The sequence below is a fragment of the Podarcis vaucheri genome (genome assembly GCF_965113315.1).
Source record: "Podarcis vaucheri genome assembly, chromosome: 15".
NCBI lineage: Eukaryota > Metazoa > Chordata > Lepidosauria > Squamata > Lacertidae > Podarcis > Podarcis vaucheri.
In genome coordinates, this window is record NC_138753.1 from 34,417,739 (window position 1) to 34,434,212 (window position 16,474).

Genomic DNA, 16,474 nt, shown 5'->3' on the forward strand with positions numbered 1-16,474 from the left:
TGTGGGTCTGTGATTTTTGTGGTGCAGGCTGTGCTCCTGGCTATGATGTGTGATTTGACTGTGAGTTTGGGGTGGCCCAATGCAAAAAGCGTGAAGATCCATGAGGATCCGTGCTTCGGAACCACGTTTTTGGGCCATGGAGTGGCCAGGAAGCCGTGGATCTGAGATTTTTGTGTTGCATGCTGTGCCCCTGGGAATGATGTGTGATTTGACAGTGACTTTGGGCTGATCTAGTGCAAAAATCATGAGGATTCATGAGGATCCATGCTTCGGAACCACGTTTTTGGGCCAGGGCGTGGCCAGGCAGGCATGGATCCGAGTTTTTTGTGGTGTAGGCTGTGCCCCTGGCTATGATGTGTGATTTGACGGTGAGTTTGGGTTGGCCCAATGCAAAAAGTGTGAGGATCCATGAGGATCCGTTCTTGAAAACCACGTTTTTGGGCCATGGTGTGGCCAGGAAGCCATGGATCCGAGTTTTCTGTGGTGGATGTCGTGCCCCTAGACATGATGTGTAATTTGAAAGTGAGTTTGGGCTGATCTAGTTCAAAAATCATGAGGATTCATGAGGATCCGTGTTTTTTAACCATGTTTTTGCGCCACTGCGGCACCACGAAATCGTGGATGCGTGATTTTTTTGGTTCTGCCTACAGTCTAAGATGTGGTCTACAGTATCATGATGTTTTTATTTTGTTTCAATATAAAAATCATATGAATTCATGAGGATCCGTGCCTCGGATCCATGTTTTTATGGTGCTGCAGCGCGGCAAAGTGTTGGATCCACGTTTTTTATAGTCCAGATTGTAGGCGTGCCTTCTAGGTGTGATTTGACACTGCATTTGTTGATATTATTTTTTAAAAAGTGGAGGATCCATGAGGATCCGTGTAGATCCGCCTTTTATGCAGACCCCGTTGCCTGCACTGAAGGGGGTTCGACTTCCTTGGGGGGCCCCTTCCAACTCTACAATTCTATGATCCTATGAACAAATTCCTAAGCAAACAAAACGAGAACAAGCGTGTTGCGCTGCAGGCAAAATTAGATTGCTTAGCAAATGAAGCAAGGAATAAAAGTTGCCAGCGTCGATTTCTGACGCTGAGGACAACACCAAAAAAGGCTCTCGCTTTTCCGAGGCAAGGCGGCTGGTGGTGCTCAAAAGCATCCCAGCAGCGTGAAAACCTGACAGCCATTCCCGGGGGCGCAGTTGCCGCCTCCCCGCCTTGGCTCTGCACTGGGGCGCGCAGCATGTGATTCCGGGCCGGCCGGAGCCAGGGGAGGGGCTGCCGGGGCGGCCTCTTCCTTCTCCCGCTTAGCCCTGCCCGCGCCGGGGCGGGGAGGCTGCCTGAATCACGGGCATCATGTGCCCGGTGCCCGGGCTCCAGCGGGGCATTTAAATGCCAGCGGGCGCCGGGCCCGGAGCAGCGCCAGCTTCCGCCTCCATCTCCGCCGCCGGCCCGAAGCAGACGCACGGCCTGATCCATCTCGCCCGGAGAGAGACGATTGCGCGCTCCTCGCCCGGGTCCTGCTTCGCGTCCGTCGCCGCGCTGTGCGCCCTAGCCGAGACCGCTCGCCATGAGAGCCATCCCCGCGCCCGGGATCCGCTTCCTGCGCTCCTTCTCCAGGGACAGCTGGTAAGAAAGGGCGATCCGGGCCCCGCCTCGCCGGGCCGGGCCGGCTGCTGCTTGGGGCGCCCTCGGGACCGGCGACGCGGCGCGCCGCGCCTAGGCTCGGTTTGGAGAGGTCCCCTGTCTGCTCCGGCGATGGCGCTTTCCCTGATCCTCTCTCGCCTCTCTCGACTGGCTCAGCGACGGAGGGTGGAGAGAGAGGGGGCTTTATATTGCAGTTGGGGTGACAACCCCCCCCCCATGGGTTAGGGGATCTGGGTTTAGGCTTGGAATCGAGCCGGCCTGGAGAGGGGGGGGGGAGAGTGTTTGCTGCATCCTCCTCCAGATTCGAGGGTTTGGTTTTTGCTCTCTTTCTTTTTCCTTTTTTTTTGTGTGTGTGTGTGGCGGTGGTAGTTTATCTCTAACTGGTGGGAAAAAGAGCACGCTGACTCAGAGAAACAAAGCCCAGCTGTGTGTAGAGAAATGCCGCAGAGAGGCTTCTGGCTGGCTGCAGCTCAGCGGCGCGCAGCACGTGCCCTGCATGCAAAAAGGCTTCAGGGTTCAGCGCCAGCATCTCCAGGTAGCGTTGGAAAGGGCAGGCGGTGCAGACAATAGCGAGCGAGACGGGGGCTGGCTGGGTTCATTTGCAGACACACAAGGCCCTTTGAAGCCTCTCTTTTCCCTCAAAATAATTCTGGGTGCTGCTGTTTACCCCTCACAGAGTGGCAATGCACAGGCAGATGCTGGTGATAAGGTTTACCTGTCTGTTTTTACTGTATTTTGTTCGTTCCAGAATTTGAACAGCTCTGCAATAAATAAGTGTGTGTGTAGAGAGAGAGAGAGAGAGAATGCAGTGTAAGAAAACAGAAGATAATGTTAAGAACATTATGTTAAGAACATGAAACTGGCAGGAATTAAAAACTGCAGGAATAAAATGGACTAATAACTTGGAGCGGCTTGAAGGGAAAGAAGTGTTTTCAACCAACAGCCCAAAACATAATGTTGGGGCTTGCATTCTTTCTAGAAAGAGAATTTTGGAGAACTGGTGCCACAGTGCTGGAAGCAAGGTTGCAGTGCACTTGGTGGCACATTTATTTGTTCTGTAAAGTGGGCTGCTAAAGTGGATGAGTTACAGCCTCTAAGGCTCACCTGCCTGGCAAGGTTGTTGAGAGAAGGAACACCCTGTATGCTGCCTTGAGCTCCCTGGGGTATAAATATAAATGATTTGTGGGCAGAGAGATAAGAAACCTGTGGCCCCCCCAGATGTTGCTGGACTATAACTCCCATCACCCCTGACCACTGGCTATGCAGGGATGGGAGTTGTAGTCTAGCAAATCCCAGGTACCCCAGCATGTTAGACTGGCTTTTGTAGGAAAGATCTGCTATCAAGATACTAAAATCTGGAAGACTTCTGCTTGAGGGTTTTCCATTTGCAATTCAAATGGGATTTCCATTCTTCTGCAACATTTTTCCAGATATATTTCCCCACAGGAATTTTTCTAAAGTAGATGCAAAACGTAGCATTGGAACCAGCCCAGAGTTGTGACAGAGTTAATTTTGGAAGCATTTAGATCCACAATCCTAAATTATTCTTAGAACTGAGCCTTAAAACTGAGCAGTATGCTGCTGTTACTCCATCCATTTACACTTCAAAGTTATCGTTTTGCAGATTGGTCCGCATTGTATCAGTTTCTTGCTGGTTTCAGAAGTACTTTGTCAAAGTCTCTCATTGCTAGTTTATACGGAGTACCCAGGGCTTGCATTTTCACTTTTTCGTAATTTATTTTCCATATTTATAGATGGTCTTTTGAGGCTGCCCCTCTCACAGTAGCTCCCAACATGTTAAAAACAAGTAATAAAAACATAACAATAAAAAACAGCAACAAACCTAACAATCCTCAAAGCAATATTATAAAAAACAATTATCAGTAGGCTCAAATAATACAAGTGTAAAAGCAAACAGAAAAAATTGGGAACAGAAAAATACCAACATAAAAATGAATTTAAAGCAGTTTGGGTTTTTTTGCTTTTTTAAAAATCCTAAGCAGGGAGTTCCATGGGCATGGGGCAATCACGAAAAAGACCCTGTCTTCTGTAGCAGCCATTATAATGCTTCTTGCTGTCAAACCAACAAACAGGGCCTCAGAGGCTAAGCCTAAGACTCGGGCAGGTTTATACAAATAGTCCTTCAAGTATTTTAAGGCAGGGATGGGGAACCTGTGGTTGTCCTGATCAGTGGCGTAGCGTGGGTTGTCAGCACCCGGGGCAAGGCAAGTAATTTGCGCCCCCTAACCCGTGGAGCCAGGTAGGGGCAGAGAGCTGCGAGTGCGAGCGTGCACCCCCAGATGTTGCGGCCGGCCCGCCCTGCACCCCCCACGCTACACCACTGGTCCTGATGTTGTTGGACTACAACTCACTTTCATCACCAACCACTGGTAATGCTGACTGGGGCTAATGAAAGTTAAGAGTCCAGCCACATCTGGAGAGCCACAGGTTCTTTGAACCATCACCACTTTATAAGTTGGGCCCAGAACTGAAGAAGCTGATGCAAAGTAAACTTTGCCTGCTGTGCTTGAGTCAGCTACATTTTATCTCGCTCACGCAGGTGTTGAAAGGAAAATAAGTTCAGGCTGATTGTATGGGACTGGAAGAGGCTCTTGTGTTTACCTGGCTTCACTTAATCTTAAGAGGATATCACATCACCTGCAAGAGACTATCTAAATCTCAGTTTAATTACTCCAAGCCGCAGGAGTTATACTGCCTTTCTTGGGAAGCAGTTGCAGACATTCCTAACAGAAATTACACTTCGATCTTTTGAGGTCCAATTGCTACACTGTGTGACCCACATGATTCAGTTTTCAGTCGTGTGTTTGCAACACTGAATAGTTCCACCCCCACATGTTTCTGTATGCCATTGTTCAGTAATCAGGTCATCTCACTGCAGCGCCGTTTTACAAAATGAATAGAATAAGCTTCCAATGAATATACACAAGCAGAACACTTTGGGACTAGCCAAGGCATTTTGCATCCTTTGGGGTTGTTTGTTTGTTTTTTGTAAGTACATAACTTTCTTCTAATTTCTACGTGGATATTCATTTCTTGATGCTTGTAGGGTCAAAGCAGTAACTTGCATTTGTGAACGAATCTCTGCAGGTTAAACACACCCGACTCCATCCATTCCATACCAGACACTATTTTTCTGTGGGGGTTTTTTGCACGCTAATCTGCAAGAGAGCAAGTTGTACCGGTGTTGCTTTCAAATGCTAGCACCCCAGTGCCTTACCTTACAGAGGATAGTCCTTTACCTTTATCTGAAGGGCTGTTAGAGGGAAGTCCTCTATTTGAATTTTTCATCAGGTCCTCATCTGGTTTAAAGATAACGCATCGCAAGGAGGACAGGCCCTTTAAATTGCCCATCCACAATCAGCAGCTGGACACCAGACTGAGCAGACAAATGGATCACCTAATTCCAGCCATCCCTGCTTTTCAATTCAGATTATTTCCCTCTAAATTTGCATCTAAAAGGGACGTGGGTGGCACTGTGGTCTAAACCACAGAGCCTAGGACTTGCCAATCAGAAGGTCGGTGGTTCAAATCCCTGCGATGGGGTGAGTTCCCGTTGTTCGGTCCCAGCGCCTGCCAACCTAGCAGTTTGAAAGCATACCAGTGCAAGTAGATAAATAGGAACCATTCTGGCGGGAAGGTAAACGGCGTTTCCGTGCGCTGCTCTGGTTCGCCAGAAGTGGCTTAGTCATGCTGGCCACATGACCCGGAAGCTGTACGCCGGCTCCCTCGGCCAATAAAGCGAGATGAGCGCCGCAACCCCAGAGTCGGCCACGACTAGACCTAATGGTCAGGGGTCCCTTTACCTTTAAATTTGCATCTGTATGTATACATTAGCATGTGCAGGTTTTATGGAAATCAGCACCCTCTTTCCCCTCTTGTAAAGCAATGTAAAAGCAGCTGCCCATGCCCTGAACTATACTTGTGGTTGATTCCAGCAGTCATCATGTTAGTTAAGAATATAAGAGCTTGTTGGGTCAGGCCAGTGACCCATCTAATCTGGCATTCTTCATCCCAGTGGCCAAACAGATGCCTGCAGGTTTCAAGCAGAAGAGCCCTCTCCCATCTTGTGACTCCCAACAGCTGGCATTCGGAAGCATTCCTGCCTCTCACTGACTGTGGAGACAGAGCAGATTCATCCTGGCTAGTGAGGGGATGCAGGTGGCACTGTGGTCTAAACCACTGAGCCTCTTGGGCTTGTTGATCGGAAGGTCAGTGGTTCAAATCCCCCCCCCCCGATGGAATTAGCTCCCGTTGCTTTCCCCCCACCAACACTTAACTATTCTTTTTTTAAAAAGGCATTGGTAGAAACAATCAAGTTAAGAGGGAGTATCAGTCAAAGACTCCCTTAAGTAAATTATTCTTTGCTGCTTTTGCAAAAGTAAAGCTATTCCAAATCTTTGGTGCTTCCCCCGCCATGGTTCTGGCAGCAGAGAAATCTTTCGCAGGGCCTCCGATGGCGAGTGAAATTGCCAATCAAGCTTATGTGAAGGAAGGCAACTCTTGAGAAGAAAAGGGGAAAAAATGCAATTCAAGCAAAAATTCTGGAGGGAAGTAAGAAAAACAAAAACAAAATCCTGAAGAAGACAACTAAAACAAAACTTTACAAGCTAGGCCAAAGGCACATTAAAGTAAAAAATGTGAGAAGAGGCCTCTTGCATCAGACCAAAAGCCCATTTAGCTCATGATTGTGTTTTCTATAGTGACCAACCAGACATTTATGCAAAGCCTAGGGGCAGGACATGAGAGTAATAGCTCTGCCCTGCTAGTGCTCCCCAGCAGCTGAGGGCAGTAGCCAAGAAAAGGAGTTTGGCTGGTGCAAGGACTTTTGTCTCTGCAGCAAGACTTCCCTTCCCCATCCCCTGCACCCCTTAAATCTGTTCTGGGGTTACCCCCTACCCCTCTGGAGCAGAGCAGATTTGGAGATGGTGTGCAGAGAGGAAGGAGAGAAAGAGAGGAAGTTCCATTCTCCATCATGCCAGTGGGAATCCTTCTGCTAAGGGAAGTACTTGGAAGTATGTGGGTGGCGCTGTGGGTTAAAACACAGAGCCTAGGGCTTGCCAATCAGAAGGTCAGCAGTTCAAATCCCCGCGATAGGGTGAGCTCCCGTTGCTCGGTCCCTGCTCCTGCCAACCTAGCAGTTCGAAAGCATGCCAGTGCAAGTAGATAAATAGGTACCACTGCAGCGGGAAGGTAAATGGTGCTTCTGTGCGCACTGGTTTCTGTCACGGTGTTCTGTTGTGCCAGAAGCGGTTTAGTCATGCTGGCCACATAACTCAGAAAACTGTCTGTAGACAAACGCCAGCTGCCTCAGCATGAAAGCGAGATGAGCGCCACAACCCCATAGTCACCTTTGACTGGATCTAACCACCCAGGGGTCCTTTACCTTGACCTTTTGGTTGGATTCTACTGTGGTTATTCAGAAGCATGGTTCACCCCCCCCCCAGTCCTGGAAAGAGCACATTGCTGCCATGCCCAGTAGCCACTGTTTGCTTTATTCTGGTGTCTAAAGGCAGACGGGCAGAGAACTGACAAACACAGAATTCCACAAAGTCCAAATGCATTATTAACACATGCACACAAGCACACACATTCCTCCCCCCAGGTAATGAAGATCATCTTGCAGATGTTTTCTGCCATGACCTCTTCCTTGCCAAGCAGCGCTTTCCAAGACTTTGTTTCCTTCCGGCATTCTTTGCCTGTACACATGGCGGCCGGCCGCTCTCTTCCTTGTCTGCCGCTCCTTCATTTCGGAATCCTTTAAAGTGATTTGTTAGGACATCCTCCGGATGACCAGTTGGTTCATTTTAAAGCGGTGGTGATGGGATTCAGATCCAGGGACCGAGGGCAGCCTTCAGGGCAAAGCCTTCATTGCATCCCCAATGCGTTGGCCTGGCTGGAATGTGTCCTTAACCCCCCATATTGCCTCTTGCTCTGCACGGAGGACAGGGAGGTGTGTGTGTGTGTGTGTGTGTGTGTGTGTGTGTGTAAACTACACTACTACACAAAGGTAAAAAAATACATGCATTGGTCTGCCCACATTTGCCTCCAGCTCCTCCTGCCATTGCCCTTTGGCCCTTGGACCGAAATAACGTTTCCCATCTCTGTTTTGAAGCAGCTGGACAAAGGCTCAGATAGGCAATGGTTGCTCAGAGTTGGGTTCACCACCAGAGGATTTCTCCAATTGTACATGAGAAATAAAGAACTTACTTTAATGCGGAGGAATGAAATGGACCAGTAGCTTTGGTGACTGACTAAAGGTAAAGGTAAAGGGACCCCTGACCGTAAGGTCCAGTCGCAGATGATTCTGGGTTTGTGGTGCTCATCTCGCTTAATGGCTGAGGGAGCCGGCGTACAGCTTCTGGGTCATGTGGCCAGCATGACTAAGCCGCTTCTGGCGAACCAGAGCAGTGCACGGAAACACTGTTTACCTTCCCGCCGGAGTGGTACCTATTTATCTACTTGAACTTTGATGTGCTTTTGAACTGCTAGGTTGGCAGGAGCAGGGACTGAGCAATGGGAGCTCACCCCGTCACAGGGATTTGAACCACCGACCTTCTGATCGGCAAGTCCTAGGCTCTGTGGTTTAACCCATAGCGCCACCCGCGTCCCTTGGTGACCGACTAGCCTGGCTCTATTTCTCTTCTGTTTATCATGTATGGCCACCTTTGCTTTCCCCAGTCCAGATCGTCTCAATTATCCTGGGCTTTGGCTCCTTGGAGACCTGACCTGCTTTGCATCTTCCCATTAACCTACTGCCCTAATTAGAGGGAGGGAAGCCTTGAGTGTGACGCAGTTAGCTTGGTTGCCTAATTATGAGTCTAATTATGCCACTACCTATAAGGAAGCAGGCACAATAGAGGACAGGCCTCCTTCCTTTTAGCAGCTGGGTACACAAGAGGTTTCGTTTTGTACAGGAGAGGGTTTGTGGCTTGGTAGATGCAACCTGTCATCCGGGGATGACTTTAAAAGGCACCTGCTGATAACAGACCTCTTCACTCAAGGTCCTAAGAACATTGTGCCTGAACTAGACGTGATGTTGGGGTCAGTCCATCATTAGATCTGTAGTGGCTTCTCTTTTCTTTAAAAGCAACTTCCAGGACTTGGAAGAGGGGGCATTGGATTTGGGGATTTGCTGCTAGAGGAGGGGAGATTAACTCTCCCTGTGATAGTCCTCACTTTGATTTCCTCCTCCTCTGAAGGTCATATTAGCTGTGGAGGACAAAAAGGCAGCTATTCAGATTGTACCTGGGTTGTTGCTTTACAAACAAACAAACAAACAAACCCCGTACTGTGGCTCACAGCAGCTTGGGGAAAGTGTTTCTGTTAGGAAAACTTCCTTATTTTGTTTGTTTAAACCAGGAGCGGTGGACTCGTAATCTGGTGAACTGGGTTCGCGTCTCCGCTCCTCCACATGCAGCTGCTGGGTGACCTTGGGCCAGTCACACTTCTCTGAAGTCTCTCAGCCTCACTCACCTCACAGAGTGTTTGTTGTGGGGGAGGAAGGGAAAGGAGAATGTTAGCCGCTTTGAGACTCCTTAAAGGTAAAGGGTAAAGGGACCCCTGACCGTTAGGTCCAGGCTCGGATGACTCTGGGGTTGCGGCGCTCATCTTGCTTTATTGGCCGAGGGAGCCGGCGTACAGCTTCCAGGTCATGTGGCCACCATGACTAAGCCACTTCTGGTGAACCAGAGCAGCACACAGAAACATTGCTTATCTTCCCGCCGGAGCGGTACCTATTTATCTACTTGCACTTTGGTGTGCTTTCGAACTGCTAGCTTGGCAGGAGCAGGGACCGAGCAATGGGAGCTCACCCCGTCACGGGGATTTGAACTGCTGACCTTCTGATTGGCGAGCCCTAGGCTCTGTGTTTTAACCCACAGTGCCACCCACGTTCCTTTTTTGAGACTCCTCAGGGTAGTGATAAAGCGGGATATCAAATCCAAATTCTCCTCCTCCTCCCCCTCCTCCTCCTCCTTCTTCTTCTGCCCTCCAGGCTGCAGCTCCCATCATCCCTGACTACTGGCCACCTTGTTGGCTGGGGCTGATGCAAGTTCCCTGACATCTGGAGGTCTGCAGGCCATTTAGATAGGTTACCATTAAAATGTGAACTAAATCAGATTTCCCCCACCCACCCCTGCCTGTAACTCAGTGTCTGACGAAGCTGTTTCCATAGATGGCGCCTCACTGAATCACAGGCTCCCAAAGAAATAGTCATAGCTGGATAAGTTTCCATGTTCTTACTGAAGCTGGGCTCTTGATGAGTCGCAATCAAGAAGCATTGGGGGCGGGGTGGAATTATGTTATGCATCATGATTTTTGCAAATGATGCTGGAGGAGAAGAGGAATATTTTGTGAGTGCAGAAGTGAGCTGAAGGCAGGGTGGATAAAAATCAATGATTTTTTTAAAAAATAAAAAATCATATTTTTTATTTAAATCAGATTTTGTTATTTAAATTGATTTTTTAAAATTTAAATCAATTTTTTTAAATTTAAATCACTTTTTAAAATTTAAATTGAATTTTTAAAATAAAATGCTTTTGGAGGGAAATATATTTCTAAATATAGTTTTCTATTTAAGTTACATTATAGTCCAAAGGCCATCAGGAAATAAGGATTTGTTTTAAGTTTTACTTGTGTGCTGAAAATCAGTCTAAGGGGTTTTTTTTTTGTTTTTGTTTTTAAATGTTTAACCGCATCAGTTAACAAACATGGATACATATGCTATAATGTTATTGTTTTAGTTAAATAAATTGTTAAAATTGTTATTAAGGAAATGATTATTTTTCTCCTTCCAATAAAGTACAGCAGAAAAGTTGTCCAAATATAAACAGTTAGCTTATTAAACCTCACACTAATTTCATAATTATCTGTCTATGTATTTCTAATAATATAACCAAATCAGTAATTTTTGTTATAACTGTAAAAACTACTCTGAAAATTTATTATTTCAAAAATGAAACCTTTATCTGGTCATAAATATTAAGATTATAACAGTAGGAATGCCTTTCTGTAAAAAAAAAAGAGCTTTTCCCACGTCACTCCCCTTTGACTATCAGCATCTGTGACGCTTCTTGGTTAAACATCCACAGAGTTATTGCTCTGCCTTAATCCCCAGCGATTTGTTGGCCGCTGAATGTGTGCGGGGAGTCCCTTTCCAAGGAAGGCTCAGACACAGGAACAGGGAACCTGTGTTTCTCCAGATGTTGTGCATCTCCCACTCCCATCAGCCCCAGCCATCATTGGCCAAGGAACTGGAGCCCAGCAACATCTGGAGGACCACATCACTGCTCCAAACTCTCTCTCTCTCTCTCTCTCTCTCTGTGTGTGTGTGTGTGTGTGTGTCTGTCTCCTCCTACTTATTGCTCACATCTGGTTCCCTGTAAGGTCAGCAGTCCAACATGCAGTTAGAGAAAAACAAATACGATGGATAAGTCTTTATAGTTGGGTGGTGATGGGGGAAAGCAGGTAGGGTGACTGACAAGGATGTGCAGGAATGTTCCTTAGAGCGGATCACACTGTACCTTTTTTCTCCCACGCTTTCAGCCATTGGATTAAGCATGCTTTCTTCTGCTTATCTTGCTTGTTCTGATGCTCCCTGTCTATCTCTATGTAGATGCTTGATAAGCATAGGGAAATGTCAAGTCCTGGTCGGCCTCTAGCATGGAAGGAAGGAAGGAGCACATTGCTCAGTGGCAGAGGGCATGGTTTGCAATGTGCAGGGTCCTTTGTTTAGCCAGCGCATCTCCAAGGAGGGAAGAGGAAGACCTAAACACCACGAGAACCGCTGCTGGGCAGGGTAATGTGCTGAGCTACACAAACCAGTGGGCAGAAGCATCTTCCTAGGAAAGCAAGGGGTGTGTGAAGCCACAGTGATCCATGCGACGGTCACCTCCAGGCTTGACTACTGTAATTCGCTCTACGCGGGGCTGCCCTTGAAGCTGTCCCAGAAACTCCAGCGGGTACAGAATGCTGCAGCAAAGCTCCTCACGGGGTCTCTGCCATGGGAGCATATTCACCCAGTGCTTTTCCAGCTGCACTGGCTCCCGGCGGAGTACAGGGTCAGATTTAAGGTGGTGCTTTTGACCTTTTGCTTTTGACGGCCTAGGACCCTTGTAGCTACGGGACCGCCTCTCCCGGTATGCCCCACGGAGAGCCTCAAGGTCCATAAATAGCAACACCCTAGAGGTCTCGGGCCCTAAGGAAGTTAGATTGGCTTCAACCAGAGCCAGGGCCTTTTCAGCACTGGCCCCGGCCTGGTGGAACGCTCTGCCTCATGAGACCAGGGCCCTGCAGGATCTGATTTCTTTCCGCAGGGCCTGTAAGACAGAGTTGTTCCGCCTGGCCTTTGGCTTGGAGCCAATTTGATTCTCTCCCTCTCTTTCTTTTTTCTTTTCCTTTTCCTCCTGCGATGAGACTACATTTTAATATTTTAATGTTTCATTATTTTAATGTTGTATTTTAATTTTGTTTTTAAGTTGTAATCATTCAACTTGTTTTTATTATTGCTTGTAAGCCGCTCTGAGCCCGGCCTTGGCTGGGGAGGGCGGGGTATTAATAATAATAATAATAATAATAATAATAATAATAATAATAATAATAAATTATTCGTGATGCATAACATAATTCCACCCCGCCCCCAATGCTTCTTGATTTAAAGCCCTAAACGGCCTCGGCCCAGTATACCTGAAGGAGCGTCTCCACCCCCATCGTTCTGCCCAGACGCTGAGGTCCAGCGCCGAGGGCCTTCTGGCGGTTCCCTCACTGTGAGAAGCAAAGCTACAGGGAACCAGGCAGAGGGCCTTCTCGGTAGTGGCACCCACCCTGTGGAACACCCTCCCACCAGATGTCAAAGAGATAAACAACTACCTGACATTCAGAAGACATATTAAGGCAGCCCTGTTCAGGGAAGTTTTCAATGTGTGATATTTTACTGTATTTTGGTTTCTATGGAAGGCGCCCAGAGTGGCTGGGGAAACCCAGCCAGATGGGCGGGGTACAAATAAATTATTATTATTAGTAGTAGTAGTAGTAGTAGTAGACCAATCCAGTGCAGCCCTGCATGGGCTGTTTCAGTGCTGAGTTATCCATGGGTGTGTGGGTGTGTGTGTGTGCTGCTGATCCCCAGCTGTATTTCCTGTCCAGCTGTCGCTGTAACAGCTTAGAAGAGTGCTGTGAACCTCACTGTAGCTGAGCATGATGCTGTAGCATCACATTGATCATGAAACATCCCTCCTGACCTTGCCAATGTGCAGTCCTGTTGGGGGTGATGCCAAACAGAGGAGGCTGCTCCCTTGAGGTTTATACTTGCTTCGTTATTTTGCATATTTCTTTCTTTTTTTAAAAAAAAAAAATCATCTTTATTGGTTTTTCAGTTACATACTCCACATGCACATATTGTATTACAGTTTACATTTCTACTTGCTCTTGAGAGCTGACTTCCCTCCTTCCTTCTTTTGGCTTTTTTGTATTGCATCTGTTTTTATCCATTTTGCATATTATTGTTCTTCTTCCATATTTGTCCATAGAGTATTTGTACACAAATAAATCCTTCTATTTACACAATTCTTGTTGTCTATCTATATTCATTTGCAACTACTATTAGTTACATTAGTCATTTTGCTTCTTTTTATTTTTACTATCCGGTAAATTTCTTTGTATTTCACATTATGAGGTTTATTTCAGTTCTACTGGTTTCATTATTTCACCTTATCTTTCCTATATACAACATAAATTTTTCCCATTCTTTTTGAAATGTTTCACCGCCCTGTTGTCTAATTTTCACTGTTAATTTAGCTAATTAGAAGAAGCAGTATTTTGCATATTTCTTGTATGATTGCTGTCCAGAAGAGTTGGATTTTGGGACATTGCCACCACATGTGGAGGTATGTGTCTGTGGAGGTGCATCTTCTCCAGCATTTTGGTGAGGTTCTTGGGCATATTAGCGCTGATGATACCCAGATGCTTTGGCTAACTCACCACCAACTACATGCCCTCCGTTGGGGTTTATGAGGGCAGTTATCTTTGGATGGGCTAGCAGGCTCCTAGGTGAGAGATTGGGGGTGGGGGGGTACTGATTCTCGGCCGCGGCTCCAATCTGGTGGAACGCTCTGTCACAAGAGACTAGGGCCCTGCAGGACCTGACATCCTTCCGCAGGGCCTGCAAGACAGAGCTGTTCCACCAGGCCTTTTGTCAGGGCGCAGCCTGACCCCCTCCTCTGGCAATCTGCACAAAACTTTGCTTGATGGTTGCCATCAATTTGATTTTAATTTGATTTAATTAATTTTATAATGAATGTTTTAGAATGTTGAGCTATTTTGATTGTTGTTAGCCGCCCTGAGCCCAGCTTCGGCTGGGGAGGGCGGGATATAAATAAAATTTATTATTATTATTATTATTATTATTATTATTATTATTATTATTATGTGAGTAAATGCGGCTTCCCAATGAGAGACTGAATGCTACAAAGCGGCCTCTATGTTGTGAGAGCAAGAATGTCATTGTGGGTGTTGGCTGATTGCGCTGCTTTATGTAATTTTGGCTGGTCACGTTTATTGTACAGTACTTTTTTACCATCCTTTGATGGTGGGGAGGAGGTACTTACCTGACCTTCTGGCAGGTGAGTTGCAGCTACTTCTGGCAGGTGAGTTGCAGCTACTTACTGGGAGCAGTCTAAATGTACTAGCAGGAAGCCCAGATGGGCTCCTCTAACGTTTCTAGAGACCAGGCAGGTCTCGCAGCCAAATGACCTATCCCCCTCCTGGTTAGCAGCTAGAAGGTCAGGTAAGCAGCTCCAAGTCCACCTTGACACCTGCTGCTGCTGCTGCTGTGTACTCTGATTTGGGGGGAGGCTTTATATAAACAAACCATATTACAAATTTTTAATTTAATTAATAATTTAATTAATTAAATTAATTAAATTAATTTATATACCGCCCCATACCTGCAGGTTTTATGAAAGTTAACAGGATAAGATCAGAAGATAAAAGCAGAGCATAACAATATTCTCCTGCTCTTCGCTGCTTCTCTTTTCCTGTCTCTTTCAGCTCCTTTTTGCCTGTTCAGTTTTGGCTAATTTTAAAGCAGAAGTAAAACTGGCCGTGAAAAGAAAGAAGAAAAAAAGAAGAAGTAGTTTCATTACTTCCTGAGGAGAATGAAATAGCAGCAGCGTGGAACTCTGTGTATGCAAGGAGTCTAGCTTTGTCAACAATTGCCACACAGTCTGTTGTGTCTAGGATAGACAGGACAGGAACAAGGATACAGTGGGAGATCATCCCGCCTCAGCAGTGACTAAATGGATGTACAGTCATACCTCGGGTTACAGCCGCTTCAGGTTGTGTTTTTTCAGGAACGGGTTACTTCCGGTTTCAGCGGTCGCGCATGCGCAGAAGCACTGAATCGCACTTTGCGCATGCGCAGAAGCGCCGAATCGCAACCCGCGTCTGTGCACGCACGGGTTGCGAACACTGTGGGTTGCGAATGTGCCTCCCGCATGGATCATGTTCGCAACCCGAGCATCCGCTGTAGTTGACACGTGATCTCTATGATCCGCTGATTCAAAAAACAAAACATATAGATGGGAAAAGAAAAGAAAAATTATTGGAGGGGGCTTGAGATGTCTATTACTAAGTGAAAATGCTGAGTAGTGAATGGAAACCACCAAATATGTTTCTTCGAACTCCTTTGGCAACGTGCTGTTACACCAGAGGTGGGGAAGCTGTATCCCTTCCGAGTTAGACTCCAATTCCCATCAGTCGCAGCCAGCATGAACAATGGTTAGGGATGAGGGGAGTTGGAGTCCAACAAGGTCTGGAAGGTCTCAGATTCCCCATCCCTGTGCTATTTATTCATTTATTTCTTTTATATACACCTTTATCTTCCAAGGTTCTCCTCCAGGGCCGTCTTACCCATAGGCATGAGGGGTGCGGGGCACCTGGGTGCCGGGTTCTCAGGGGTGCCAGGCCAAGAGTTGAGTCCGGCGGGCTCTTCTGTTGTGGGCAGCTCTGCGCTGCAAGTTTGGGGGTGACCCAGCCAGCTGGCGCCCTCCTGCACGCCTGGGACTGGGCAACCAGGGCGGAGGTGGTGGGCAGATCTTTGCACCTCAGCGCCACATATGCTTAAGACAGCCCTGTTCTCCTCCTCCCCATTTCATCCCCACAAACAACCCTGCGAGGATAAGAGATGGCGACTGACTCCAAGTGAGCTTCATGGCTGAGTGGGGATTCAAACCTTGCTCTCCCAGGCCCTAGTCCAGGATCCTCAGACTCGGCCCTCCAGATGTTTTTGGCCTACAACTCCTAGCAGGACCAGTGGTCAGGGATGATGGGAATTGTAGTCTCAAACATCTAGAGGGCCAAGTCTGAGGAAGCCTGCCCTAGTCCTAGTGGCGTAGCGTGGGGGGTGCAGGGGGAGCCGGCCGCACCGGGAGCAACATCTGGGGGTTAGGGGGCGTAAATCCACGGGTTAGGGGGCGCAAATCCACGGGTTAGGGGGCGCAAATTACTTGCCTTGCCCCGGGTGCTAACAACCCACGCTACGCCACTGCCTAGTCCAACACCCTAACCACTTACGCCACACTGGCTCCCAGTATGTTTCCAAGCACAATTCAAAGTTGGTGCTGACCTTTAAAGCCCTAAACGGCCTCGGTCCAGTATACCTGAAGGAGCGTCTCCACCCCCATCGTCCAGCCCAGACACTGAGGTCCAGCGCCGAGGGCCTTCTGGCCGTTCCATCACTGCGAGAAGCCAAGTTACAGGGAACCAGGCAGAGGGCCTTCTCGGTAGTGGCGCCCGCCCTGTGGAACGCCCTCCC

At 47.6% G+C, this 16,474-nt stretch overlaps 1 protein-coding gene across 4 annotated transcripts in view; it reads left to right on the forward strand.

Moving 5' to 3' along the window:
* The first annotated feature begins 1,248 nt into the window (after positions 1–1,248).
* The window catches only part of SLC37A2 (solute carrier family 37 member 2), a 60,002-nt gene continuing 44,776 nt past the window's right edge, over positions 1,249–16,474 (forward strand). The window contains exon 1 of one of the 4 annotated variants that reach the window (XM_082200485.1): positions 1,249–1,626. In XM_082200485.1, the coding sequence (XP_082056611.1) occupies positions 1,568–1,626 (59 nt within the window). In that variant the 5' untranslated portion in view covers positions 1,249–1,567. The remainder of the gene's footprint in view (positions 1,627–16,474) is intronic. The other 3 variants (XM_082200484.1, XM_082200486.1, XR_014213841.1) reach the window with 3 other exon arrangements.